We start from the raw sequence: 27695 nt of genomic DNA, 5'->3' as shown, positions 1-27695 counted from the left end.
TCCGTTTTTAACGTGCTTTAGTTATTTACTTAAGTCATTTTCTTGCCTAATCAAAAAATAAAATAAATTTCCACCGATCATTTGAATTGTAACATCCGTTAATTTCTGTTAAAATGAAATCCGACCATTCGGTCATGTCGTAACCACGTTGGAAACCAAAAAGAGGTAAAATAATAATATAATAATAAAAAATGTCTTTTAGTAAAATAAACCAAAAAAAGCAATCGGACGTTTCTCTTTGAGATTTCTCTTTCTTGATTGAATTGACTAATAACCAAAGTGAAACGAAGGCTAAAATCAATTGATAAACCAAACTTTTGTCATCGCCTAAAAAAGCCATTTTCAAAGGTCCAACGCCTTGAAATGGTCTTTTCCGCTTTTATTGGTTAAGTGTAGATTTCTAAAAAGCCTAAAATCAATATGTAACTTTGTTACCTCTTTCAAAAATAAAGAAATCATTAATGGTCCAATGCCTTAATGTTTTCTCACTTTTCTAAAGAATCGAAAGATTGTATAATGGTCCAACACCTTAAATGACGTTTCATTCAATAAAAACTAAAAAATAACTTAACCAAAACGCTTTGTTCACAAAAGAACTACGTAGGTCTGATTTTCTCATCACAATTGAGGAATACGTAGGAGCAAAGGGAAACACCCTTGTCGACCACAAAAAGATAAAAACATAAAAAGGCATAAAAAAGACATAAGAAAGTAAAAAGGGAAAAGAATATAAATTGAAGTCATATTTGCACATTTAATTAAAGGCTGTCGTCTCTTGTGACGGACGCGTGGGGTGCTAATACCTTCCCCGTGCGTAAATACAACTCCCGAGCCTTTCACTTAAAGTTCGTAGGCTACGTCTTTTCCGGTTTTTTCTGACATTTTCCTCAAATAAATGTTGGTGGCGACTCCGCGCGTATTCCTTTCTTGGAAGACGCACCCGCAAGCCCTGCGTCGCCCTCCCGCCGAAGGGTAGGTTGCGACAACGTGAATGCATTTTCCATTTTCTGCTTCTAATTGCAATTTTGTTTCTATTCCATTTTCTGCCTTTAGCTTCATTTTCGTTTTCTGCCTTTAGCTTCATTTTCGTTTTCTGCCTTTAGCTTCATTTTTGTTTTCTGCCTTTAGCTTCATTTTTGTTTTCTACCTTTAGCTTCATTTTCATTTTCTGCCTTTAGTTTCATTTATGTTTTCTGCTTTTGTTGAACTTATGGAAGGCTAAATTTCTAGTGTTGTTTCCCTCTGAGGATGAAGCATAATTCTCTTTGAGGTTCTGTTTTTAATGTTGCTCTCCTATCGATTTTCCCTTCACCAATTAACCCACATGCGTTCTGTTAATCTGTGCACGCTTCGTGTTCGATTAATTGCCACTGTGCTTAAATTACGTTCGTGCTTAATGAACAAGGGGTTAATTGGTGTATGTGTTGCTTAATCACATATTGACAAACCTAAATTGATTTTCGCTTAGTAAATTAAATTAGGGTTGGATTAATGGTTAACTGCCAGGGGTGAAATCCTCATAACCTAGGATAAGAGAATGGTTTCTGAATCAGAGGAAACAACACGTTTTTAATACTATTAATTTCGTATTCCAATCTGCTTGTTCTTAAATTCACAAAACAAACACACACCCCAATTGTTACTGATATAACGAAGCATATTATGAACATTTGGTCAGTCATTGCTTGTTGGGAAACGACCTAGGATCACTTCATAGTTACTGCATTTTAATGTTTATTTGATTCGGGTACGGCCTCGATCAATCATGTATTTAATATGATACAAAAATTATTAGGTAGCTCTGAATCCCTTAATTTTGATCAATCTCAAAGACACTATTTAAGTTTTTTAATTTTAAAAAACAACTAATAAACATGTCAAGTAAAGATTAAAAGTTAAATTTTATCAATATAACTATTGATTTTTGTAAGATTGTCTTAATAGCTTGTGTACCTTAATGCGACTCAAATCTTTGTTATTGAAGTTATGATATTGGCCACTTCTCTCACTTTACCAAGGAAGGCCAAATCTTCTCTATTTGATTTTCCATTTCTATCCTCTTCGAACTCAATCCTCCACAAAGGTATCATGATTAATTACTATTAATCACACTTTAATCATCACACAAATTGCATTGTTTGCCTACATAAGTCAGTACATATCTACATTATCTTTATGCAACACAGTCTAGGTATTAGTTAAATTGATATTTGAAATTCAACCAGAAAAGAGCAATAAATTCACTTGATTAAGATTTTTTAATTTTCTCATGATTTGACTTAATTAATTTTAAAGATAAGTTATTAGTAAATACAAATAAAGTATAGGTTGTTACAAGATCTCCGTGAGACTGTTGTTAGAGTGAGTGGATGTATATAGGTTTGGAGGTACGATGGTGGTTCCAAGCTAGGTGAGTCAATGAAGGTTCAAATGGTGGTTTATTAAAGAGGAAAAAATGAAAAATGATGAGAATAAGTAACAAAGACTCCTCCTGAGTACTGCTACAATTCCTAGACCTAAAATGGCTAACACCCTATACGTGTAAACACTAGCATTGTTCCTTTATCTAATAATCTATGTTTCTTTCAACAATAACACACAAAAAAAGGCATAAACAATGAACAAAACATGCATCCAGATCCAAAATGAACACTAACCTTTTGAGAGTGGCCACCTAGAGCGAGGTTGGCCGTGAGTGGGAGCGAGACTGGCCACGAGCACTCAACGAAAAAGGGTTTATGGAACCTCAGCTGAATCCCTATCCTGGTACCACCCGCGAATGACGGAGTTGAGACAAAGCAGTCAGGTGAAAAGGGTTTGCAAAACCTCACAAAAATCAGAAAAGAAGCAAAACACATACCTTGCATTGATGTCGGACTCCAACGGAGGATGCTCCACTTCGTGGCAGTCACAAACCCCAACACAAACGACGAAGATGAAGAAGGCTGAAAGGGAGAAGAGGAAGGCTGTTTGCAATACTATAGCAGGGTCTTACGGGTGAAAGGGAGAAGAGGAAGGTTGTTTGCAATAACAGGAGCGCGAGTGGAAAAACCCTTTTAAGTAAATAATTTGACTTAACATCGATTTTTTAAAGAAAACCGATGTTAACCTCAATTTGTTAGCATCGGTTTTCTTTAAAAAAACCGATGTTAAGTCAAATTATTTACGAAAATTGGCACCTAGCTTTTGTTAACATCGGTTTTTTCAATAACCGATGTTAACCATACGATGTTAAATGTATAAATTCTAGTAGTGCATTGTCAAGTAAGACTCACCTAGTCTGAAGAATAGGAACTACACTTGTTTTGGCAAAACTGGTCTAATAGTATTACTACCAATTCTGTACAATAGAGAGCTTCTTATTGGTCTAGTCTATTATTATTATTATTATTATTATTATTATTATTATTATTATTATTTCAGAATATATGAAATTCAAATTGCATGTGGCTAGCTAGGAATAAAAATCTGAGAATGATTGCAAGAAATCTAAATGAAATTTTTAATTTTTTTAAAAAAGCACATTCTAAGATGGTTCTCTGAAAAACCGTCTTATGATGTCTATATTTTAAGACAGTTTTTTCGGAAAACCGGCTTATAATGTCTATATTTTAAGACATTTTTTTTGGAAAAACCGTCTTAAAATCCTCAATATATTTTATTTTTTAAAAAAAAATTCTAAGACTATTCTTATAAGAACCGTCTTAGAAGGGTGTCCTTCTAAGACAGTTCTTAGTTAAAAATCATCTTAGAAGGACACGTTTTCTAAGATGGTTTTTTATAGAGCCGTTGTAGAAAGCTGAGACTTTCTACGGCGTTGCCTATGATAACGGTTAATAACCGATGTCAAATGTGTAAATTAACCAATGTAGAAAATGCTTTTTCTAGTAGTGACATGACAACAATACGGTTCATGCTATGAGGAAAGTGTTGGAATAGTTCAAAGGTGAGCTCCTTGAAACCTTCTACAGATGGACTCAATTAAGTGCCATAATGTTGCTTTCCTCCAATACTCCTTGCCTTTGTCACTGACATAGAAAAGGTGCAAATCTAATAAGAGAACACTTAGGATCATCTTGAAAACATGTATAAAAAAAAGGAACTTGACCCTAACCCCGACTTGTCGATAAAACCAAAGTTATCAAAAGGAGCATGACCTTAACCGCGACCTGCCGGTAGAACCAACACCATTGAGTTCTTAACCAACAACAAAGGAAAAACTCTCACAATAGAGAAACTCTCAAATTTCATTAATCTTCAAAGTTCGCCTTTGAAGAGTACAAGAGTTCCCTATTTATCAGCTAATCCTGAAATGCTAAAATAAATTCCCACTAATATGCATTTACAAATGCATTGATAATTGCATGTCACTAAATGAAAATAAATGCCAATAAAAATGAAAATAAATTCCTACTAGCCACTAAATGACCTGGAGCATTCTAGAAAATATTTAGTAAGGCTAAAGAGAAAATGAAAAGTCACCAGAAAATTCAGTCAAAAAAATAGTACAAAAATTACAAATAAAATGGCAGAAATTGGATTTAGTTATTATCTAATCCGCCCAATATTAATAGTCCACCAAAATTGGTCAACACAGCCCAAGGATGTTTCTTGTCTTGTAAATTGGGCTTCCCAAAGTGATTCTTCAAGTTGGCCTCAAAGCCTCTTCATCAATTTGTAGGAAAGTGACCAATTAGGTGCAACCCTTAATTCACATTGGTCTTCTTTCTCTTTGATCTTTAGAATCAAGCCTTGCAATGCTTGCTTCATCCTCTTAGTCTTGGACCTTGTCATAGGACTTCCAATCACATCTAAAGGATCATTAGATGGGCTGGTTGCACCTCTATCATTCCCTCCCTCTTCGAAAGGATTCATCCTTGAATCTGATCCGTTACCTACATCAAAATAAAGATAGATCAGTCACATTAAAGGTAGCACTTATGTTACCATAGTCTCTTGGCAAGTCCAACTTGTAAGCATTGTCTTTTATCTTTTCTAAAACTTGAAAAGTCCCATCTTCTCTTGGTTGCAACTTGAATTTTCTTTAAACAGGAACCTTTCCTTCCTCATATGAACCTAGACCCAATCTCCTGGTTCAAAAATAACCCTAACGCAATCCTTATTTGATTTATTTGCATATTGTTCATTCTTCTTCTCTATGTTGGCTCGAACTTTTGCATGCAACTCCTTGATAGAGTCTACCTTTTTCTTACCATTAAAATCAACATACTCATTAAAAGGAAAAGGTAAGATATACAAAGGAGTCAAAGGATTAAAGCCATACATAACTCTGAAAGGAGAATAAGAAGTAGTAGAATGAACAAACCTATTATAAGAAAACTCAACATGTGGCAAGTATTTCTCTCAATTTTTCAAATACTTTTGAATGATAACAAGGTGGTAAGTGTCCTATTTACCACTTCATTTTGTCCATCCATTTGAGGATGTGCAACAATGGAAAACAAGAGTTTTGTCCCAAACTTATTCCACAAAGTTCTCCAAAAAATGACTTAGGAAATTCACATCTCCATCACTTATTATTGTTTTTAATAATCCTTGCAAGCACACTACTTCTTTAAATAAAAGATAAGAAATATGTGTTGCATCATTGGTTTTGGAACATGCAATGAAATGCACCATTTTACTAAAGTATCAACAACAATAAATATAATGTCTCTACCACCTTGAGATCGAGGTAGTCCTAACATAGAATCCATTGAAACATTAGTCCAAGGGTGATTAGGCACAAACAAAGGTGTATAGAAACCATGGAGCATGACTTTAGATTTTTCTTCTTTACTTGGTATGCATTTGCCACAAATAGGTTGCACCACATGCTTCATGCTAGGCTAATAAAAATGCTTATCCAGAATTTATAAAGTCTTTTTCACACCAAAATGTCCCATCATTCCACCACCATGATTTCTCAAACTAACATTTCATGCAAGGAACACAGACACACACAACTTTTTTTTTTTGAAACATGAACATCTATAATAGTTCCTAAAAACATGTTTAGAGCAAGAATCCCATACTTTGCCAAATTCAGAATCATTAGCATACAAGTCCTTCATAAACTCAAAACCAAGCAATTTAGTTTGCAAAGAAGTAAGAAAAACATACCTTCTAGATAAAGCATCAACCACTATGTTTTCCTTACCATTCTTGTACTTGATCATATAAGGAAACATCTAAATGAATTCCAACCACTTGGAATGTCTCTTTCGAAGCTTACTTTGAGATTTTAAAATTTTCAAGCTTTGATGGTCAAAATGAATTATGAATTTCCTTGGCCACAAATAGTGCTGCCGTGTCTACAAAGCTCTTACCAAAGAGTACAACTCTTGGACACACGTGGAATAATTTAATGTTGCCCCATGAAGCTTTTCACTAAAGCATGCAATTGGTTTAGAGTCCTGCATTAGTACAACCCCTATTCCAACACCAAAAGCATCACATTCAATTTCAAAAGCCTTATCAAAATTAGGCAAACAAAGCAAAGGTGCATTGGCCAACTTATCTTTCAATAAATTAAAAGCTTTCTCATACACATCAGTCCACTTGAACACCACATTATTTTTGACAAGTTCATTTACAGGTGCAGCAAGTGAACTAAAGTTCTTCACAAATTTTCTATAAAAACTTGCTAAACCATTAAAACTTCTTACCTCATTAGCATTCTTAGGTACATACCATTCCCTAATTGCCTCTACCTTTTTTCATCCACACTTATTCCTTTTGAGCTAATGACAAAACCCAAGAATACAATAGAATCAAGGCAAAAAGAACACTTTTTAAGATTAGCATACAATTTATTTTCTATCAAAACATTAAAAACAACATGTAAATGATCAATATGTTCCTCTAATGTTTTGCTATAGATGACAATATCATCAAAATACACCACAACAAATTTCCCAATGAAAACATGCAAAACATGGTTCATTAACCTCATGAAGGTATTGGGTGCATGAGTTAAACCAAATGGTATCACCAACCATTCATATAAACCATATTTTTTAAAAATGTTTTCCATTCATCACCTTCTTTCATGCATATTTGATAGTATCCACTCTTCAAATCTATTTTAGAAAACACGAACCATGCAATTCATCAAGCATATCATCCAATCTAGGGATAGGATATCTATACTTTACAATGATTTTATTTATGGCTCGACAGTCTATACACATGCACCAAGTCCCATCTGTCTTTGGAACCAAGATCACAGGAATAGAACACAGGCTAAGATTTTCCCTTACAAATCCATTTTGCTAGAACTCATCAACTTGCCTTTGAATCTCCTTTGCTTCTTCTGGACTTGACCTATAGGTTGGCCTGTTTGGAAGTGAAGCACCAGGAATGAAATCAATTTGATGCTCAATACCTCTTAAAGGAGGTAATCCATATGGAATTTCTTATGGAAAAACATCAACAAATTCCTGTAACAAGGAAACAACCTCACAAGGCAAAGAAGAGTGAAGATCGTTAGTGAAATAAACATCCTTGTACATGTAGCTACTTTCTAGCCATTGAAGCACTTTCAACCTCTCTTTTATTTGCAAATGCACTCACTTTCTTATTTTTCTCTTCTTTGTCTTCCTTTTATTTCTTTTGCTCACTCATTTTTCTTTTCTTTTCTCTCTTTTTCTTGAATGCTCAATTGTTCTTCTCTCAACTTACACTCTCTTACAAGTCTAATTTGATCAGCATATGCCCCAGCGGGCCGGAGAGAAGTTAACACAATGGTGCGATTGTTCAAAACAAGAGCATATCTATTTTTGTAACCATCATGAGTAACCTTTCTATCAAATTGTCATGGATGCCCCAGAAGTATATGCCCATCATGCATAGAGACCACATCACAAAGAACTTCACCTTGTATTTACTAGTGGAAAAAGAAACCACCACTTGCTTGGTCACCCTTATGTCTCCACAATCATTCAGCTACTAAAGTGTATATGGATTAGGGTGTTGGATCAAGTGGCCTCGGAATAATTAAGAAGAGGGGGGTTGAATTAATTATTAATGTGTCTTGATTAATTAAAATTTATCCTTATTAATATTACTAGATTCAATTAGGCTTTACTACTAAGTTATGAGAAAGTAAAGAACAGAAACAATAACTTAGACAAGAGTAAAGCGGAAATAAAAAGTGCACAATGGAAAAGTAAAGAGTGTAGGGAAGAAGAAAGCAAACACAAGATTTATACTGGTTCGGCTACAACCCGTGCCTACGTCCAGTCCCCAAGCAACCCACGGTTGTTGAGATTTCCAATAACCTTGTAAAATCCTTTACAAGCAAAGAGCCACAAAGGATGTACCCTCCCTTGTTCTCTTTGAACAACCAAGTAGATGTACCTTCTACTTGAAGCAAACCACAAAGGATGTACCCTCCCTTGTGTTCACTATTACAACCAAGAAGCTACCCGCTTCTTACACAGAATTCTCAGACGGTTAATTCTTTGAATTCAGTGTTTGGGCAAAGAATTATCAGACGGTTAGTTTTTTGAATTCTTTGTTTGGGGAATCAAAAGAATTCTCAGATGGTTAGTTCTTTGAATTCTTTTGGCATGAGGGAGAAGGAATGAATCAAAAGAATTCTCAGACGGTTAGTTCTTTGAATTCTTTTGGCAGGAGGGAGAAGGAATGAATCAAAAGAATAGCATAAGTTTTTTACCAATGAACTTTTCTTGACAAAGAAAGTATTGAACAAAAACTCTTAGAAAGATGATGAGAATTGAATCAGAAAAAAATCTCTTTTTGAATGAAAGGAATATTTTTTTTAAAACTCGTGCCATGGTCACATATTTACAGCCATTTGATGGCTCTTGAAAAACCAAGTTAAAAGTTGTGACTCTTTTGAAAACTAGTCACTTTAAAAGTTGCGACTCTTGAAAAAATCTTCAGAAACTAGTCACTTTAAAAATTGTGACTTTTGACAATTTATTTTTCAAAATCAGTCACTGGTAATCGATTACCATTATAGTGTAATCGATTACACATCAACAAATGTGACTCTTCATATTTAGATTTGAAAACCAACTTTAGAAACACTGGTAATCGATTACAAAAGTTGTGTAATCGATTACACAAGTTTGAAAATTTTCTATCACAAGTTGTGACTCTTGAAATTTGAAATCCAACATTTAAAAACATTGGTAATCGATTACTACTTTGTAAAACAGTTATAAAACTGTTCGGGCTTCTGGTAATCGATTACTACCTTCTAGTAATCGATTACCAGAGAGTAAAAACTCTGGTAAAAGATTTTTCTTTGAAAAATTCTTTTGGACAAATTGTGCTATTCAATCTTTTCTTTTGAAAAAATCTTTTTATACTTATCTTGATGCTTTTCTTGAAGTTCTTGCATATCTTGAGTCTTCTCTTGAATCTTCACTTGAATCTTGTTTCTTGATTGAACGACTCTTTGATTCTTGAAACTTGTTTGACTCTTGATTCTTGACTTGAGTCTTTGGCATCATCAAAATAAACTTGGAAAGCTTTGCTTCCACATAGGGTGCTTTAATATAGGCAAACCCAATTTCTCAACCAACAAGGTGCTAACAACATTAGTACAACTTCCACTATCAATGATCAAATTGCATACCTTATCTTTTATGTGGCATTTTGTATGAAAAATATGCTCACGTTGCTCCTCATCACCTCCTACCTAGGGTTGCATGTTAAGAGCATGCTTAGTAACAAGTACATCTCCATTTACAGGTTCAGCGATATCAACATCATTGCAATCCTCCAATGGTGGCATTTCATCATCACTTGAGCTCTCACTCTCTATGTCTCCATTATCCAACAATATCATGGCTATTTTATTTGGACATTGAAAAGTAATATGTCCAACTCCTTGACACTTGAAACATTTGATATCATGAGATCTAGAACATGAATTAATTTCCATTTTACCTTTAGGTGCAACAAATGAATTTTTGGACTTAGCTTCATCTTTTGACTTTGTCAAAGATTTGTTGTTTTGCTAATTTGACTTCCATGAAGAAGTGGAAGCAAATTTGGAAGTACTCTTAGCTTTCAATTGCCTCTCTACTTGAATAGATTTGTGCAACAAGTCCTCCATCTCCACATAATGCTACAATTCTACCTCATCAACTGTCACTTCTTTAGACCTCCAATGAATCTGACCATAGTTGCCTCATAGTCTTCTTCAACATTGGCTCTAATCATGGCTATTTCCATCTCCTTATAGTGGTCCTCCACACTCATGGAACTTTGAGTTAGAGTTTGCAATTTTCTGTGCAAATCCCTATGATAGTGGCTAGGTACAAATCTCCTTCTCATGAGAGTCTTCATCTCTTCCCATCTACTAATAGGCCCTTCACCATTCCTGTGCCTACTAGTCAAAAGTTGATCCCACCAAATACTAGTGGTGAATTCAACAACAACTAGTTTAACCTTTTTTTCCTTAGAATAATTATGGCAATCAAACACATGTTCAATCTTTCTCTCTCATTCCAAATACAACTCAAGATCATTTTTACCTTGAAATGTAGGGATTGTCATCTTAATGCTCCCCAAATGATTATCTCTTCTTGGTTCACCTCTTCGTCTTCTTCCATGACTTCTTGCATTTGAATACTCCTCCTCTTCTTCTGAAGTTGAATGTCTACGACTTTTAGATTTGAATGGAGATTGTAAACTATCCAATCTCAAATTTAAAGATTGAAATTGTTCATTAACAACTTTAACAAACAACTTGAGATCCACTCTTTCTTCTCACTCATGAATAAAATTGCTGCAAGAATTGTGTTAGAAGTGATCGTAAATGGACAAATAAATATCCTCACACAAACTCTCTCTCACATGTTTACACTTAATTTTTTTTACTCGTGTTTTACTCTATTTGGCTCTTTCCCTCTAACAGTTTTATCACTCTTGCCTTTTACCACTCAACTTCTCCTTATGAGTTCTCAAGTAAGAACCTTTGGGGTTGTTTATACATGACAATACACAACAAGGGGTCAATGAGAACTTTAGTGAATAAGAACAAACATAGAACAAACAGAGGACAAGGGACAAGGGATCTAAGAAAAGTGTTTGTTTTTTTTAAGGAGAATAAAACCAAAGGAAGATTGATAGAACAAGAAGAAAATAAGACCAATAGTCACACTTTGTTTTGTTTTTTTTTTTTGGATTTTTTTTCAAATTGTAAACAAATGTAAAACTGCCCAGCTTTTTTTTCCTCACGTTTTTTGCACTATTTTTTTTACAATATATATAAAAAGAGAAGACAAAAAGATATTGATACTAGATAATTAAGAAAGGAAAGATAGACTCAAAGAAATATAACAAAGGAAGATGAAACAATAATATAGAGTTAAACAAAAAGGAAAGAACAAGCAAAAAAGGAAACACACAAGAAGAAAGAAAACACAAATGATAGATAACACCTGATTTCAAGAGTCGAAGCTCTGATCCCAAATGATAAGAGAACACTTAGGATCATCTTGAAAATACCATAAAAAAAGAAACTTGACCCTAACCGTGACCTGTCGTAGAACCAAAGTTATCAAAAGGCTTTTTGTTTTCCAGGGTTGGCATTAGAATTAGCAACAAAAGCCAATAGCCGCATGACCGTACGCTTGAATAAAGTATTTTTTATTTTTGGTCCAATTTAATGTATATAAATTTTAAAATTTAATTTAATGTTTCATCATAAAAACAAGTGTAGAAATATTTTTATAAACCTCATTTTGTCATCAAGTCCATATATAATGGATATCTAAACATGTACTAGATTTTTTTTTCTTCGGGGTAATTTAATTTAAATTTTTTAGGTTGCCAAGTGTTGTGTTATTATACACCCTTTTGTTGAAAACTTTTGTCTGGTGTGAATGAATGACGCGACCTACCGGTAGAACCAACACTATCGAGTTCTTAACTAAGAATAATGGAAAAGCTCTCATAAAAGAGAAACTCTTAAATTTCATTAATGTTCAAATTCTTCATTTCAAGAGTACAAGAGTTCCCTATTTATAGGCTAATCTTGAAATGCTATAATAAATTCTCACTGGCTACTAATATGCACTTGCCTAATGCATTGATAGTTGCATGCTACTAAATGAAAATAAATGACAATAAACATGAAAATAAATTCCCTCTAGCCATTAAATGACCTAGAGCATTCTAGAAAAAATTTAGTATGGCTAGAGAAAATCAAAAGTCACCAGAAAATTCAGCCAAAAAAATAGTATGAAAATTACAAATAAAGTGACAGAAATTGGACTTAGTTATTATTTGATCAACCCAATATTAGTAGTCCACCAAAATTGATCAACTCAACCCATGAATGCTTCTTTTCTTATAAATTGGGCTTCCCAAAGTGATTCTTCAAGTTGGCCTCAAAGCATCTTCATCAATTTGTAGGAAAGTGACCCAATTGGGTGCAACCCTTAGTTCACATTGGTCTTCTTTCTCTTTGATCTTTAGAATTAGGCCTTGCAATGCTTGCTTCATCCTCTTAGTCTTTGACCTTGCCATGGGACCTCCAATCCCATGTAAAGGATCATTAGACGGGCAAGTTGCAACTTTATCACAATCATTTCAAAATGGTTAGAGCAATAACAACAATCATAGGGGTAGATGATACCTTTCATGATAAGCTTGTTTCTGGTTGGAACACATCCTCTAAGTGCCCTCCAAAGGAAATGCTGATTTTTTTTAGGGACGTTGAGCTTCCAAATTTCCATCTAATTTCCTTCAACTTTCTGGTGAGAGACATCCAAGATTTCTTCCATGATACTGTGGTAAGTAGAGCACACACTGTATGTGCCATTGTGAGTAAATTTCTAGTTCTTTTTATCATTGTCCACTAGATTAAACAATGGTTTTTCTTGAATAGCCACGACATCCTCCTCATTGAAAATAGACTGCATGAGATCCATCTTCCAAGTATGGGAAGCAACTTAAATTATATCATAAACCTTTAGATGATTAAGTCCGATCGGGGTAGATGTTGAGATAAAGGAATTTTCTTTCCTTTTCAACCATGGGTTGTTCCAAATATTTATGGTATGACCATCCCCAATTCTCCACTTCGTACCTTGTCTAACAACAACCTATGAAGCATGAACATTATGCCATACATAACTTGGACTATGCCCTAGCTTGGCATCCAAAAAATCCTTATTAGGAAAATATTTTGCTTTGAAAACTTTGAAAATCATAGTATCCTGGTTAGAAAAAAGACTCCAACCTTGCTTCCCTAGCATAGCTAGATTAAAAGCATGAATGTGTTTGAAACCGATACCTCCAAATTCCTTCTTCATAGAGAGCTTATCTTAATTTAGCCAGTGAATTCCTTTCCTCAAATTGTGAACTAACCCCCACCAAAAACTATTGATCTTCTTCTAAATCTCATCCTCAAGAGGGACAGGGAGAAGAAAAACACTCATACAGTATGTTAAGATGGACTAAGCAACAGATTTTAGTAGGATCTCCTTTCCAACTTTTGATAAATGTTTTGAAGACCAATAGTTTATATGCTTTCAAAGTCTTTCTTTTAGAAAACCAAAGTATTTGGCACTGCTAATACTTTCAGTTACTTTCAGAAAAAAGTGTTGGAGCTTTCCCGTATGTGTCCAAAATATCCTTTATGATGCTAGTTTTAGATTCATTAGCCCTGGAAAATAGAAAAAAAATCATCAGCAAATAAGAGCTCCTCTACACACCTTGATCTCATGAATATCCCTTCTATTTTCAATTTTTTTATAAGTGTTGAAAGTCATTCAATGCAAAGAATGAACAAGTAAGGAGACAATGGGTCTACCTACCTTAAACCTCTTCCTAGAATTATTTTCCCAACAAAGTCACCATCCAACCTAACAGAATATTGAACTGATTAAATACAAAGTTGAATCCAACTTATCCACTTTTTACTAAAAACTATTTTTCTAAGGAGGCATGATAGATAGTTCCAATCCACTCTATCAAAGGCTTTAGTGATGTCAACTTTTAGAACAATCTCCCTAATTTTACCCTTTGATTTACTCCTCATATGATGAATGGTCTCATAGGCTAAAAGGACCTTATCCAAAATGGATCTATCTTTAACAAAAGTAGATTGTTCCTTTGATATGATTTTGGGTAGAAGAGGCTTCAATTTGTTTGCTTGGATTTTGAAAATAATTTTGTAAAGGACATTGCAAAGGGAGACAGGCCAAAATATTTTTCATATGAGGTTGGGTTATTATTCTTTGGGATAAGGACAATAGAGGTTTTTTTCATATGAGGGGGGAAGGCACCAGTTTCGAGCCAAGATGTAGTAGAATGGAAGATTTCAAGTCCACAGAGATGCCAAATATTTTTTATATAAAAAGTTGGGTTTAAACCATTCGAGCCAGGGGATTTATCAGATTACATTTGGAAAAGGAGCATTTTTAAAATCGTCAATGATGAAAGGAGAAATAAGAGAAGCATCATCATAAGAGGAAACACAAGTGGAAAATATTATGGATGATAGGCAAGATGTCATTACAATTATTGGAAATTGAAAAGAGACTAGAAAAATAAGAAGTTGCAACATCACTCATAGCCTTATGATCATGAACTACCAAGCCATCCTCATGGGTAAGAGAAGAGATGAAATTACTTTTCTTTGTAGAAGTTGTTGAGTGGGAAAATTTGGTGTTTAGGTCACCATCTTTCAGCCAGAATTGAAACACCCCTATTTTTTGTAAAATAAATTAAAAAGTTTTATTTAAAAATTAATAGATATTTTTAGAAATTAAATAAATGAGAAGAAAGATTTTTTGTTAATTAAAATAAGGGTTTCATAGTATTAGAAAATAAATAGAGTAAAATGATGTTTTAGAAAATAAAGGGATGTTTTAATAGGTTATTTATTTATTGAAAGAGTAAAATAAAGGAACCCTTTTTTATAAAATAATAAAATAAATAAAATAGAGTAAGTAATAGGCTAAAAGTATCCTAGCTATAAATAGATACATATTAGGTCAGTTTTCACAATTACGATGTGTCTCTATGCTCTTCCTTTCTTTCAAATTCATTCTCCCTTCTTTTTCTTCCATAACCCTCTCTTTTTCCCGCATACACCCAAACCTATCCCAGTAAAATTATGATCCCAGACTCGTTAACCGTTCGATTGTTCTGAAATTGGGACATCAACTTCAGAACTTATTTCCTCACATTCTCACAGTTGAGATTTGCAAAATAATGTCTATAGAGAGAGAAATTACCCTCACACAAAGACAGTGAAATTGAGGCTCCAATCCCTTCTTCTTTTCTCTAACACTTGGAATCTCTAGTAGAGCAACTAGAGGAAAAGCTTGAGGAATCTTAAGGAATTGTTAGAGAAGCTGCTATTGTTGTCAGACTACACATGTGAGTTCGCTTAGAGGTAAGGGATGATTTTATTGCAATTGGGGTTAGAGTGAATATGCATAGGGATCCTTAGAGGATCAAATTGGGGTTAATATTGGGGTGTTTTATGCATTTTAATTTTTCGTGTACAATGATAACTACGAATTGCTCATGTTTGACGGGTCAATTGATGCCCTGTGTGAATTGAATGGTTTAATTGAGTGTTTGGCTTTGAATGTTAGAAACCAAAAAATTTAGGAATTCTTGATTCTTGCATGTTTTCTTGAAATTGATTGAGGGGTTTTGTTCACCATGATGTGATCACATGTTCTATGCTATTAACCGAATGAATAAGTGAATGATTATATGCCTTAAATGTTGGAAGATTGTTATTGTATGATATATATATATATATATATATATATATATATATATATATGAGAAGGTGTGATGAGACACGTGTTGTGAACAAGTTTGGGATTAATACATTCCTCAATATGATTATTCATGTTATTGTGAAGTGTAAAGTGATGGCATTGAGTTGTGAGTTATGAACTATACAATCACACAACTGTAAGACCCTTTAAGGGAGACGAGTTTTTGCATGATGAGTATTGTGATGGGATCCACTGTGGGAATTCGATGAGTTGAATCACTTTGGGGCACGAAAAGTTAAAATGATTTTGAAAACAATTAAGTAGTTGTGTGTATTGCATAGTTCAAACTCTAGTGGCATATGCATGATTTTAAATGCCTGTTTTAATGAGATGATTAGTCATATGAACATAACATATTAATATTATTACTGTGTCTCAATGTATATGATGGATGAGGCATGATGTCTTAGGATTACGAAAGTGTGATGAACTGTGTGTAAATGACAAGTTGAGTATGTGTTAAATTGTGATATCAAACGTGTATTGAGATGTTGTGTGCATTGAGTTGTGAGCTATGAACCATACAATCACACGACTGTAAGACCCTTTAAGGGCGACAAGTTAATGCGCGATGAGTATTGTGATGGAATCTACTATGGGAACCTAACGAGTTGAATCAATTTGAGGCGCGACAAGTTAAAATTATTTTGAGAACAATTGAGGAGTCGTGTGTTTTGTATAATTCATAGATAGAGTCTGCTTGTCAAAATGCTTTCTGGCGGACCAGAATTAGGAGGGAGAGACCCTAATGGACTCTTCGAAATCTAGGTCTTGGGGGTAAATCACCTGGTTTGAGTGCTCCTTTAAGGCTGTGCCGATCCCACATGGTTAGAGCATTCTCGCAAAATAGCGTGACCCTGACTAGTCTCACTGTGATTTTACCTATTGAGAGTGACCTGACTTACCAATGTGTGATCTATCTTGTCATGTACTCGTAGGAGACCGACGAGGTTTTTCACTGACATGGTATCACATTGCATACAGGATTAAATCGTAGTGTATCTGTTGCATAACGCATGTGTAATGATCATTGTGACTTGTTACATGATGGTGGATAATGAATTGTGTGAGTGTGAGATGTTGTGTTGTATTTGAGATGTGTTCTGAACACGTGATTAATGTGAAGGCGTGAAATGTGATTTTGTGATTAAATCCTTGGGACAAGCGATGTTACGTGTTGAGTGTTGAAATGATGTGAATTGTGCTAAGTTGAGCTTGTTATACTTATATTATATATGTGTGCTTTCGTTTATCTATACCCATTTAGGAATATGATAACTCACTCCCTATGTACTGTTTGTGTTTGGATCATGTGATGATCTCGAATCTTGTGTTCGTGGGAGCATATGATTAGGTGGATGGCTTTAAAGAACCTCGTGCTAGAAGATGCTGGGACACAATGCTATGATAGGATGTGACATTAGGGCATGGATTTTTATTTCAATTGCATGATGTTCTAAACATGTTATTTTAGTTTATTTTATTTTAATTTATTTCGTTGCTTAATTTGAGTTCTTTTGTAAACTTGGACACCTTGTTTTGAGCCGGATATGTTTTTAATAAGTTTTATTTGGTAATAGTGAAGCGAATGTGACCTTTTTACCCACGTGAATTTGTTTACATGATTTGAATAAAATTGATTTAATTAAATTTCACATTTTGATATGTTTTTCTTATTTATATGTATGTCGAGGTAGAGGGTGTCACAAGAACACCTTGGACCTCTATCTCCAATAAGCTTCTTCTAGCGCAATAAGAGTACAAAACTTGTTGTTTGTTTCCAAATAGGCCGCACCATTAACATCATCATTTGAATTCTTTCTCTACTCCAATTCATGCTTACATATATCAATTTGGTCCTGGTATTGAAATCTTATTTGAATAAAGTCACTCGTTTGTTGTGGTTGCCATGCAAGATCAACAATATTGACCATGTCTAGCTCAAGAAGCCAAGAATTCTCAAATCTAAATTGTCTTTTGAAGCTTCTACGATTAGTCCCATGGAGGTGGATGGTTATGGGTGAATGATCAGACTTTGCTGCCAAGCCATTAATAAGCTTGGAGTTGGAGAATAAATCAAACCATTCAAGAGTTGCTAGTCCTTTATCCAACCATTCTTCAATGGCATTGAATTCTCCATGTTGTTTAGCCCAAGTAAACTGGTAACCCTCCATTGGAAGGTCATGGAGATTGAAATCTATGATAGCCTCATGAAAACCTTGCAAAGGCCAATTTAGATGGCCATTTGTACCAATCCTCTCATCAGTTGAAAAGAAGATCATTAAAATCTCTGAAGGTGAACCAAGGGAAAGAAGTGTCAAAAGATAAGGAGCACAACAGGTCCCAAGAGGCTCTTCTTTGAGTTTTGTCTATAAATTTGTTAACTTGTTGGCAAGTGTACCAATTTGTCACAAGTAGTAAAGTAAAATGGAAGTCCGAGTGTCAAATCCACAGGGACTTTGTTTGTACTTAGATTGGTGCAAACTCAATTCTTAAGCAATTAGAAAGAGTAGAAGATAGAAGGAATTGTAAGTGTGAAATTTAATGTTATCCCAATTTCCACCCATATCTACTAAGACACTCTATCTTTGGTTTCCCGCATGAAGAGCCTAATTTATCTATTTTTCTCTCCCAAATTTCTTTGCAAAGTTAAAAACAATAAATTGCATTAAGATTAGAGATGCATAAAATAGGCTAAACAGATATCAATCTATTTCTAGCAATGATTTCACTTAGATGCCCTTTCCTAGCTCTTAGAAAATAACCATTTTTCAATGCATTATCCCATAAACGATACATGAACATGGATGATTAGACCATAAACAAATAAGCACAAAAAAGAGTAATAGAAACTGAATTGCATTAAATAGATAATAAGAAAGAGTTACATTACAAGAGTTGGCCTGCCAGGCTCCCAACACTGGAGGTTTAGCCTCTCATGACTTTATACTTTAGGGGCTGATGGGGATAGAAGAAGGGATGGGATGGATAAAAGAAATGAAGGGAAGAATGGCTAGAGAAGGAGGGTTTCCGCTATTAGAGATACTCAGGCTTTGGATATATTCAATAGAAAGCTCTGAGACTTAGTGTGTCTTTCCTTTCTGCTTCCTACTTCTTTTATTGGCCTAAGGTAGCTTAAAATCCATGCAATCTCGCACTGAGCATGCACTCCTATACTTAGTGGGAATAATGGTGTAATCACGCGCTGAGCGTGGCAACGTTTGGGCTTAATGGGAATGGCGGCGATCACGCGCTTAGCGCGTGATTTGTGCTAAGTGCTCCTTTTGGCTTTCTCATGGGCCTTCTTCATACTAAGCACGAGCTGGCCGCTAAGTGATGAGACATGTTGGGTGTGTCTTGTGTGCTAAGCGAGTTGTTCCAATCTCCAACTTTTCTTCAAGTTTTTGCATCAATTTCCTCCAAAGCACTTGAAATTTTCTAGTTTTGAATCCTGCTAGTAAAAAATTACAATGATATTAAATTCTTCATTATTTCATTAAAAATAACAGTACAATGAAGAAATTCTAATCATTCTTAGTCAAAATTGACTATCAATTAGACTCAAATGTCGCAGTTATCAAAAGCCATAAAACCTAGTTAATGAGATGGAAGAAAAGTATATGATATGGATTTGGAAAGGTTTCTTCCATAATAGAGGTAGCCTCCACTCCTGCTTGTGCTATTTACTACAAAACAAGAATTAAAACCAAGTTGGGAGCGAATTATTTCAATAGGTTAGATTGCCAGGGCCCACCATTAAAAAAGATATGTCTGTGTTTTTAATTTTGTGGCATAGTTGACTTTTGGTCAACTAGGGTTGAGTTGTGTACTACATCGTTGACTTGTGGACTGTAGTTGTAGGTGTCATGCGCCTCTTCTTGTGGACATAAAAGCTTGTTATTATGCAAAGATAATGAATTTGAATGTTAATATTCATTAAATACTATATTTAATGTCTTCTTGTTGTGCTTGATATACTGAGATAAAACTAACCTTTGTTCTATACTTTTTTTAATTCAAATTTACAGAAAGTGGGACATTTTATTCTTATGATTGATAAGTTGACAACTTCTCTTAAGACATATACAAGTATAAAATATGTAGCTTTATCTTGTTTTAAGTAAAAAGAGGGACACGTGTTTCTCAATTTGATTAGTTATAGGATGAAAATAATGGTTGAACTAAGGCGAAGCTTTTGTTCATTAAAATCGGTCAAATTATCATTTAATATACTACATACTTAGTTAAAAGACATTATTAGTACAATAAAATATTTCTCTGTTTATTTATTATTTATTTTTTATCGTAAAAATCCATATATAGTTGAAATGTCTTAACACATCTTTAGATCGATTTTGATTGATTTCTCAATCAATGTAAGTTGTTTACTAAATATTACAGAATTACCATCTTACGTACTAATTTCTAGATCGATTAAACAATAACCTACGTAAACGATAAATGCATAAACATATTTTTATTTTTCATTCAAAAAACCTATTTTTATAGTGAAGAAAAGATAAGATTTGAGTGACTGGGTTAATCGAAAGTCTCCTACTTGTCAATACCATCTACCTCTATCTATAATCTATTTCCCGCGGTTTTGGAAGATCACGGACCACTGATTTTGCAGTTTTCAGGTGATAGAAAAAGCACCGACCAATTTTTGTATTTAAATAAATTAAATTAATATATATATATATATATATATATATATATATATATATATATATATATATATATATATATATATGACAAACGAGAAGAGTATACAAAGTACAAAACAAGGCAGAGCAACAGCTAAGTGAATAATTTATCATGAAAAATGTGGGACGTTGTCGTAGCGAACGTTGTTAAAAGGGTTCGTGTATTCAACAACGGTTGTCAAGACCGTCTTAGAAGGTATTTAATTCTACGACAATCACGTGTCAAGGACCGTCTTAGAATGCAATGCATTCTACGACAGTCATGTGTCAAGGACCGTCTGTCTTAGAAGCTATTGCATTTTATGACGGTCATGTGTCAAGGACCGATGTAGAATGCAATGCATTCTAAGACGGTCATGTGGCAAGGACTGTCTTAGAATGCGTTGCATTCTATGACGGTCTTCCCAGAACCGCCGTAGAATGCAATTTTTTTTTATATTTTTTGGAGCTATTTTTTTTTTGTACATTTATAAGCTATTATTTCAACAGTTGTTCAAATATGTTGTCCTTGCAATAAAGACACGACAAAATGAATAAATACCATGAAATAATTAAGTATATGGCTCATGTAGACATGTATTTCCCATTAGAAGCACTTAGTGTTCCATATTGAATATGACATGCATTTAATACACATAGTTTCAAACAACGAAGAATAAAATGTAGAGAAGCAAACACTATATCTAGCATGTCCAAAGATGTATTATATAAGAGCTACATTTTATGTTTTTAAAAAAGCTGAAGTTCATAGGTATTCCTTATAAGAGAAGTCTAATCAGAACCTGCCATATTGAATCAGAACTGCATAATGAATCACAAAAGAAAAAGGCTGATTGCTAATAGTTGTGGCAACAAACCTGCCATATCAAGAGAAGTCATAAATGACCCTGTATAAACTCTATCAACAGACAATCCATGTTCCAGTTGTAATTTTGGAACTATTTTTCTAGCTACAATCATTAGTTCCATTGTAGGAGTGCCACCTAACCTGCATATGAAGAATCATTTAAGTAAACATTCTAAAGGAAAAATATTGTCAAAAGGAATATTGAACATCAATAAAATAATTGAAAGCATTTTCAAATGCAATATTTGAAAGTCTAGATTATGGGGTTTGTGAGTTACGAATGTCAAAATATTTTAAAAGTAAAATGTATGCCCAAAAAACATGCAAAGTTAAAAACCTTCAAAGAATGCACATGAAAAAGCTAAAAGGATGGATAGGTTGTTAATGGTACCTAAATGAAAGGCAATAAATTTTCAATAGAAAAGTAGATCATATGAGAGTGAATGCAAAACAAAACAAATCAAACTCAAAATCCAAAGTATATCAAGTGGATGCTCTATTTTTCTTTTTATCCTTTGATGTCGTATTAGACAGTCAAGGCAGGCGTCAAATTAATGTCACCGCCAAAACTACTATACTAAGTATATTCACCCTATTAAAACATGTTGTTTAGTCCCTTTCTTCTATGGTATTTTAACACGAAAAAAGTTGACCAAGTTAACATCTAAACATCATATACAAGCAGACGCCCAGCAATAGAATCATGGCAAATAGGGCACTTCTTACACTTCTCTGAGCAAGTGCTGTAGTACATGGAAAGTAGGCATAAGGAGAAAATTATTTTGAGCAGGAAAAAATAGATAAACAAAAAAGCATAAGGCCAAACTATATGCAATGCATGAAGTTGTCTCATTGACCATCACATATTTGACCTCACTTGCAAAGGACACGATGCCTACATGGGAGCAATACAACGTTAATCTCTCCCTCAAAACAAATTCTGCATAACACTTTCTCTTGATACACACAAGATATGAACAAAAAATTGGTCAAATGAAACTTAATGAATGTAAACAAAGCAGTTATTGACAACAATCAGAAACTTAACTTCAACCGGATGAATGGGTTAGAATCCATATTAATGTGAATACATTACCACATAATAGTTGCTCCACTTTTATGATTCAGCAATGATAGTATATTGAATTATTATGATCACAACCAATTCATATTTCCACTATACTCATTAGAGACTTTGATTAACAACATCTGAAGTCAGAATAAAGAATTTTTGACCAAATGATACTCCATTTATCCTTGCCATTGTGGACGGCTCCCTCATACATCATATAAGAAACTTCGTAAAATGTACAACATAAGAACATGAACACGTCCTGGATGCTCAGGTCTGCCAATAGCAGTGTTCAGTATATCCTGATGACCATGTGGAACAAGGCTACCTTGCGTCGTCTATTCCTCTAAAGAATCCTGCATGCAAACACAATTTATCAAATTAAATGTGAGTGGTCATTTTTATGAAACAATTATTTGACAATGATTGTAAACAAACAACAAATGAACTCACAATTTCGTCTGATATTTGTTGTGCTGCTGCAGAGGTCATTTGCCCATAAGGCTTTGTGCGGGCCATCTTCCACTTGAGATGTCTCGACACGGGGGATGGAGGGTCGATGCCGAGTGATGGATTTTCAATAAACTCAGCTAGATGTTCTTGATGCTTCCTCTTCTCGTCCATAAGTTTTTTGTCAAGAAGATCATAACCCCCACGAGACAGTAAGTGGGGGCAGCCATTGTATTTTTTGAATCTTCTGCGCCTTCTTTCATATTCCCTTACAAACACAAACAACAATTTTCGTATATTACATCACAACAAATATAAGTCTAACTTCATTTTCAAATACAAGAAAAAATCACAAACCTGCTGTCATACCCTAACTTCCTCCGGGGACAATTGTTTAATGGCATGCAACCTTTGCTTAACCGCTTCGAGGTACTTGGCACCCATTGTTGCACAATACGTAAAGTTCCATGACGTGCCAGAAGTCAAAAGAGAGCATTGTTGCACAATCCGTGAAGTTCCGTAACATGCCAGAAATCAAAAGGAAGCATTGTTACGTAATCCGTGAGATTCCGTAACATTCCGAAAGCCAAAAAAGGGATGATTACGTAATCCGTGAGGTTCCGTAACATTACAGAAGGAAAACAAGTATCATTACGGAATTCATAAATTTCCGTAATGTTACGGAAAAAGAATCAGTAAAAAAAGGTAGGGGGTGTATTTAGTAAACAGGGGGGATGCAAATAGCAACCAAGCCCACTTGGGCCTTTTAGGATGTTCCTCCAGAAGGCGGTGCCTTTTGGAGGAAGCAACCTAGCTCGCCTGAGCGAGCTGGGTGGCAAGCTCCTCCCTCATTTTCCTATAAATAGGGGGAGGAGGGAAGAAGAAAAACGTTCAGCCCTCCTGTTATTTGAGGATCACTTGAAATTAGTGAAAAAAATCGTTTCCGTGAAGAAAATCCACGCCGAGGCGCTTCCATAACGTGTCCGAAACGTTTCCGTGGGTGATTCCGTGAAGATTTTTCGCCATCTTTCGTTCGTTCTTCGTCGTTCTTCGGTCTTCAACCGGTAAGTTCCCGAAATCAAACTTTTTAAGTCATTCTATGTACCCTTGGTGGTCCCCATTTGTTTCTCATACTTTTATTTTCATTTCATTTACTTTCTGTACCCCCTTTTGACGTGCTTTAGTCATTTATTTAAGTCATTTTCTCGCCTAATCAAAAAATAAAATAAATTTTCACCGATCATTTGAATTATAATATTCGTTAATTTCTGTTAAAATGAAATCCGACAGTTCATTCATGTCGTAACCACGTTGGAAACCAAAAAAGAGGTAAAATAATAATATAATAATAAAATATTATCTTTTAGTAAAATCAAACAAAAAAATCTATCGGACGTTTCTCTTTGGAATTTTTCTTTCTTAAATTGAATTGACTAATAACAAAAGTGAAACTAAGGCTAAAATCAACTCACAAAATCAAGCTTTGTCTGCAAAAATCACTGAAAAAACATTTTAAGGTCCAACGCCTTAGCTTTCTCACCAAGTAAAATGGATCATTTTAAGGTCCAACGCCTTAAAATGACCCCCTTTCAAGTAAAAAGAATCACTTGATTCGCCCCTTTTGAAAGAACTACGTAGGTCTGATTTCCTCTTCGATGGAGGGTACGTAGGAGCAAGAGCCCCGCTTTTTTCGACCTCAAAAATAAAAAAAAAATAAAAGTTTAGATACATAATTTTACACAATTCTAATCTAAGGTTGTTGTCCTTTGGGACAAACGTGAGAGGTGCTAATACCTTCCTCAAACGTAAAGATAACTCTCGAATCCAGAATATTCTTCATGACCGGTTTCCTTTGGTTTTTCTAACGTTTTCCTTTCAATAAACGTTGGTGGCGACTCCACGCATTTTCCTCCTATGGAAGACGCACCCGTGAGCCTCCCCTTGCTCGCCCGCAAAAGGGTAGGTTGCGACAGTTGGCGACTCCGCTGGGGATTGTTTTTGTGAGCTAGGCCTATTTTAGGAAAGTGTGGAATTATGAAAATTTGTGTGTGCGTTTTTTCTTGAAATGTGTAAAAATAATAAATGCTGTCTTTTCCACATTTTTACACCGCATTCTAAGCACCCACGGGTTTGAGTAAAAAGGGGCCCTATACCCGGGTTCATGGAAATCTAAGGAGTGGAGGTGAATCTATGGTCATGCTAGGTCTCCGACTTGCTTGATAATAGTGAAACCTCGTCTAGAGCTTTCTCTCTTTATAATGTGTTGTCGCTGGTATTCCATACCGCCGCAATATTATTATCTTGAGTGATGATACCTCTAGAAAATAGCCATGTGAGATATGGATCGTTGGGAGTAGTTATTAGAGACCCCTAGATATTATCCTATAGGTCCCTAAAATAGGGGCACGAAGCAAAAACGCTGCGTGCCATTTTAAACATTGCCATGCATATAACCTAAATGTCATGTATGCCTTTGCTGTATGATTATTTGTGGATATTGCCATACTGTGTACATCCCCGTGTTATGCTTTTGCGCGTTTGCATCATATCGTCACACACGCATTGTATGTAGGTCTCGTCTTTCTGTCATGGGAAGTCGGAAGATCCATATCACCTTCTTAACTACACACATGGGGCACTGCACCCCCAAGTGTGCAAGTAAGAAGAGATAATTTTCTGGGCTCTCGTGTCTGTAAATGCATTCATATCATGCATCGCATAAGCATCTCTTCATGGCATCATAATGAACATATCGTTCCTGCATTTGTCCGTTATCATATTCCAGCCTCACATTTTGCATGAGTCATTGCATCATCATGCATATGCGTTCAACATATTTTTTGTTCTATAAACTGCATACCTTTTGTTTTCATGTTTGCTCATACATGATCCTTGTGTTTTCCTCTACAAAACAAAAACAAAAAAAAGGAAGCATGAAAATTCATGACGCATTCTTAGTTGCATGTGTTAGGTACCATGAGCCAACCATGTTGGTATCATAAACCCATTTCTTAAATAATAAAAAACACAAACAACAAAACAAAATGATTGAGCATGGTACCTAATGCGTGGTTAACTAGGAAATGATGTTTCTCCGGCCATCTCGAATCTCATAATTACACTTTCCATGCATAGCATATGTATTCCCGATTCTTTCATCTCTATGAAATGTTGTCGAAGTATTGGCGATCAAATTGTCATTCTTTGGATTATGGGGTTGAACCAAGCTCATGCTTTTACGAAAAGGTTCATCAAGTCAAGTTGAAGCATGGAAGTAACCATCTTGCAAAAAAATTGGGGCAAAAGATGGATTGAGTTACATCGCTACTTCGTCTACTGCCAAACACATTTAGGACTGTCGATGTCCCTGTTACTTCCAGTTTGACCTTAACGAAGATGTCATGGACCATGTTGAAAATCTAAATTGATTCAACCCCATATCCCGCGTAAAAATTCGCAATACTTCAACTGTGCATCATTCGCATACATCCATGCTTTTCATTGGTTGCATTGCTCGTTGCATTCTTTCCTTGAAAAAAAGTGAACTTGATCATTGTTATAAAAAGAAAAGAACACACTTTACGGCGCCCTTACTGAACCTATGCTAGAGCTAGAGTAATGGGTGAAGTAGAGGAGGTGCAAAAGCAGATGAAAGAGCAAATGGCCACAATAATGGAGGCCATGATGAGCATGAAGAAGATAATGGAAGCCAATGCGGTTGCAGTTGCCGCTACCAGCTCTGTTGCTAAGATGAACCCGATGCCCCCACCTGGCCTCAACCAAATGAATCATCCAACCTCAGATATGGTAGGCAAAGATTTGGGAAGTATGGACGGCCCCATGATGTGCAAATTCAAAATGAGCACGCCTTCCCGCCATATGGCTTGCCTCCCAACTATACACCGCTCAATGTGGTGTACACTCCCAGTGAGATTGTCAATAACTCCACTCCCATACCTATTAAGAGCCGACAACCCCAAACTAATCATGCACATGTCTCTTAAACCGTGCGGGAGACACATGAAATTCGCCACCACAATCTAGCCGACTTCGAGCCTTGCCTTGGATATGCCACTGAAGGGCAAGCAGTTGGTGGTATACCCCTGCAAAACACTTTGGAGGGCCCTCAGTATCACCCACTACTACACCTCTTGCATTCCACAACAAGTGAAAACCCTCATGCTAGAAATAGGAAAGTTGGATCATCTAGAGGAAAGGCTCAGGGCCATTGAAGGAGGTGAAGATTATGCCTTTGCTAACCTAGAAGAGTTGTTCCTAGTACCCAATATCGTCACCCCTCCCAAGTTCAAGGTGCAGGACTTTGACAAGTACAAGGGGACTATTTGCCCAAGAACCATCTAAAGATGTATTGTCGGAAGATGGGGGCATATGCAAAAGATGAGGAATTGCTGATACATTCCTTCCAAGAAAGTCTTACTGGGGTAGCTGTTACCTTGTACACTAACTTGGAACCTTCTCAAGTCCACTCTTGGAAAGACCTAATGGTTGCCTTCGTTAGGCAGTGTCAGTATAATGTCTTCGGATAGGATGAAACTACAGAACATGTGCAAAAAGGGGGCACAAATCTTTTAAAGAATACGCCCAAAGGTGGAGGGATCTGGCAGCCCAAGTGTTTCCCTTAATGACGAAGAAAGAAATAATAACAATGATAGTAGACATATTACTAGTGTTCTATTATGGAAAATGGTGGGTTACACACCTTCAAGCTTTGCGGATTTGGTCTTCGCTGGCGAAATCATTGAAGTGGGTCTAAAAAGAGGCAAATCTGATCATCAGGCTTTGATAAATGCAAAAAAACTGGGGCAGGT

General features: G+C 35.3%; 2 protein-coding genes across 4 annotated transcripts in view; both read right to left on the bottom strand.

Annotated features, from left to right (window-relative positions):
- Window positions 1-21228: 21228 nt before the first annotated feature.
- LOC100783453 (protein PLASTID MOVEMENT IMPAIRED 2) overlaps window positions 21229-27695 on the bottom strand; it is a 32545-nt gene continuing 26078 nt past the window's right edge. For all 3 annotated transcript variants that reach the window (XR_005889583.1, XM_041011887.1, XM_041011888.1), the window contains one exon: window positions 21229-21485. Coding sequence is in view for 2 of the 3 variants with exons in the window: in XM_041011887.1 (XP_040867821.1) it covers window positions 21311-21485 (175 nt within the window). In the remaining variant the exon portion in view is untranslated. The remainder of the gene's footprint in view (window positions 21486-27695) is intronic.
- Window positions 22005-23389, bottom strand: LOC102661800 (uncharacterized). Its single transcript, XM_006602395.4, has 3 exons — window positions 23224-23389; window positions 22870-23134; window positions 22005-22772 (listed from the first exon to the last, which is right to left on the bottom strand). Exons 1-3 carry the CDS (start codon window positions 23268-23270, stop codon window positions 22755-22757), a joined length of 330 nt encoding a protein of 109 aa, XP_006602458.1. The 5' UTR covers window positions 23271-23389; the 3' UTR covers window positions 22005-22754.

Source organism: Glycine max, chromosome 18 (assembly GCF_000004515.6).
Source record: "Glycine max cultivar Williams 82 chromosome 18, Glycine_max_v4.0, whole genome shotgun sequence".
Lineage (NCBI taxonomy): Eukaryota > Viridiplantae > Streptophyta > Magnoliopsida > Fabales > Fabaceae > Glycine > Glycine max.
Note: the sequence above shows the minus strand (reverse complement) of the source record. Positions and strands in the feature narration are given on the sequence as shown.

Excerpts from the sequence above, each read along its gene's own strand:
- LOC102661800 (XM_006602395.4), bottom strand. The coding sequence starts at position 23,270 with ATGCCATTAAACAATTGTCCCCGGAGGAAGTTAGGGTATGACAGCAG. Across the intron at positions 23,135-23,223 it reads AAGTTAGGGTATGACAGCAG|GGAATATGAAAGAAGGCGCA; the intron begins GTTTGTGATTTT and ends TGTGTTTGTAAG.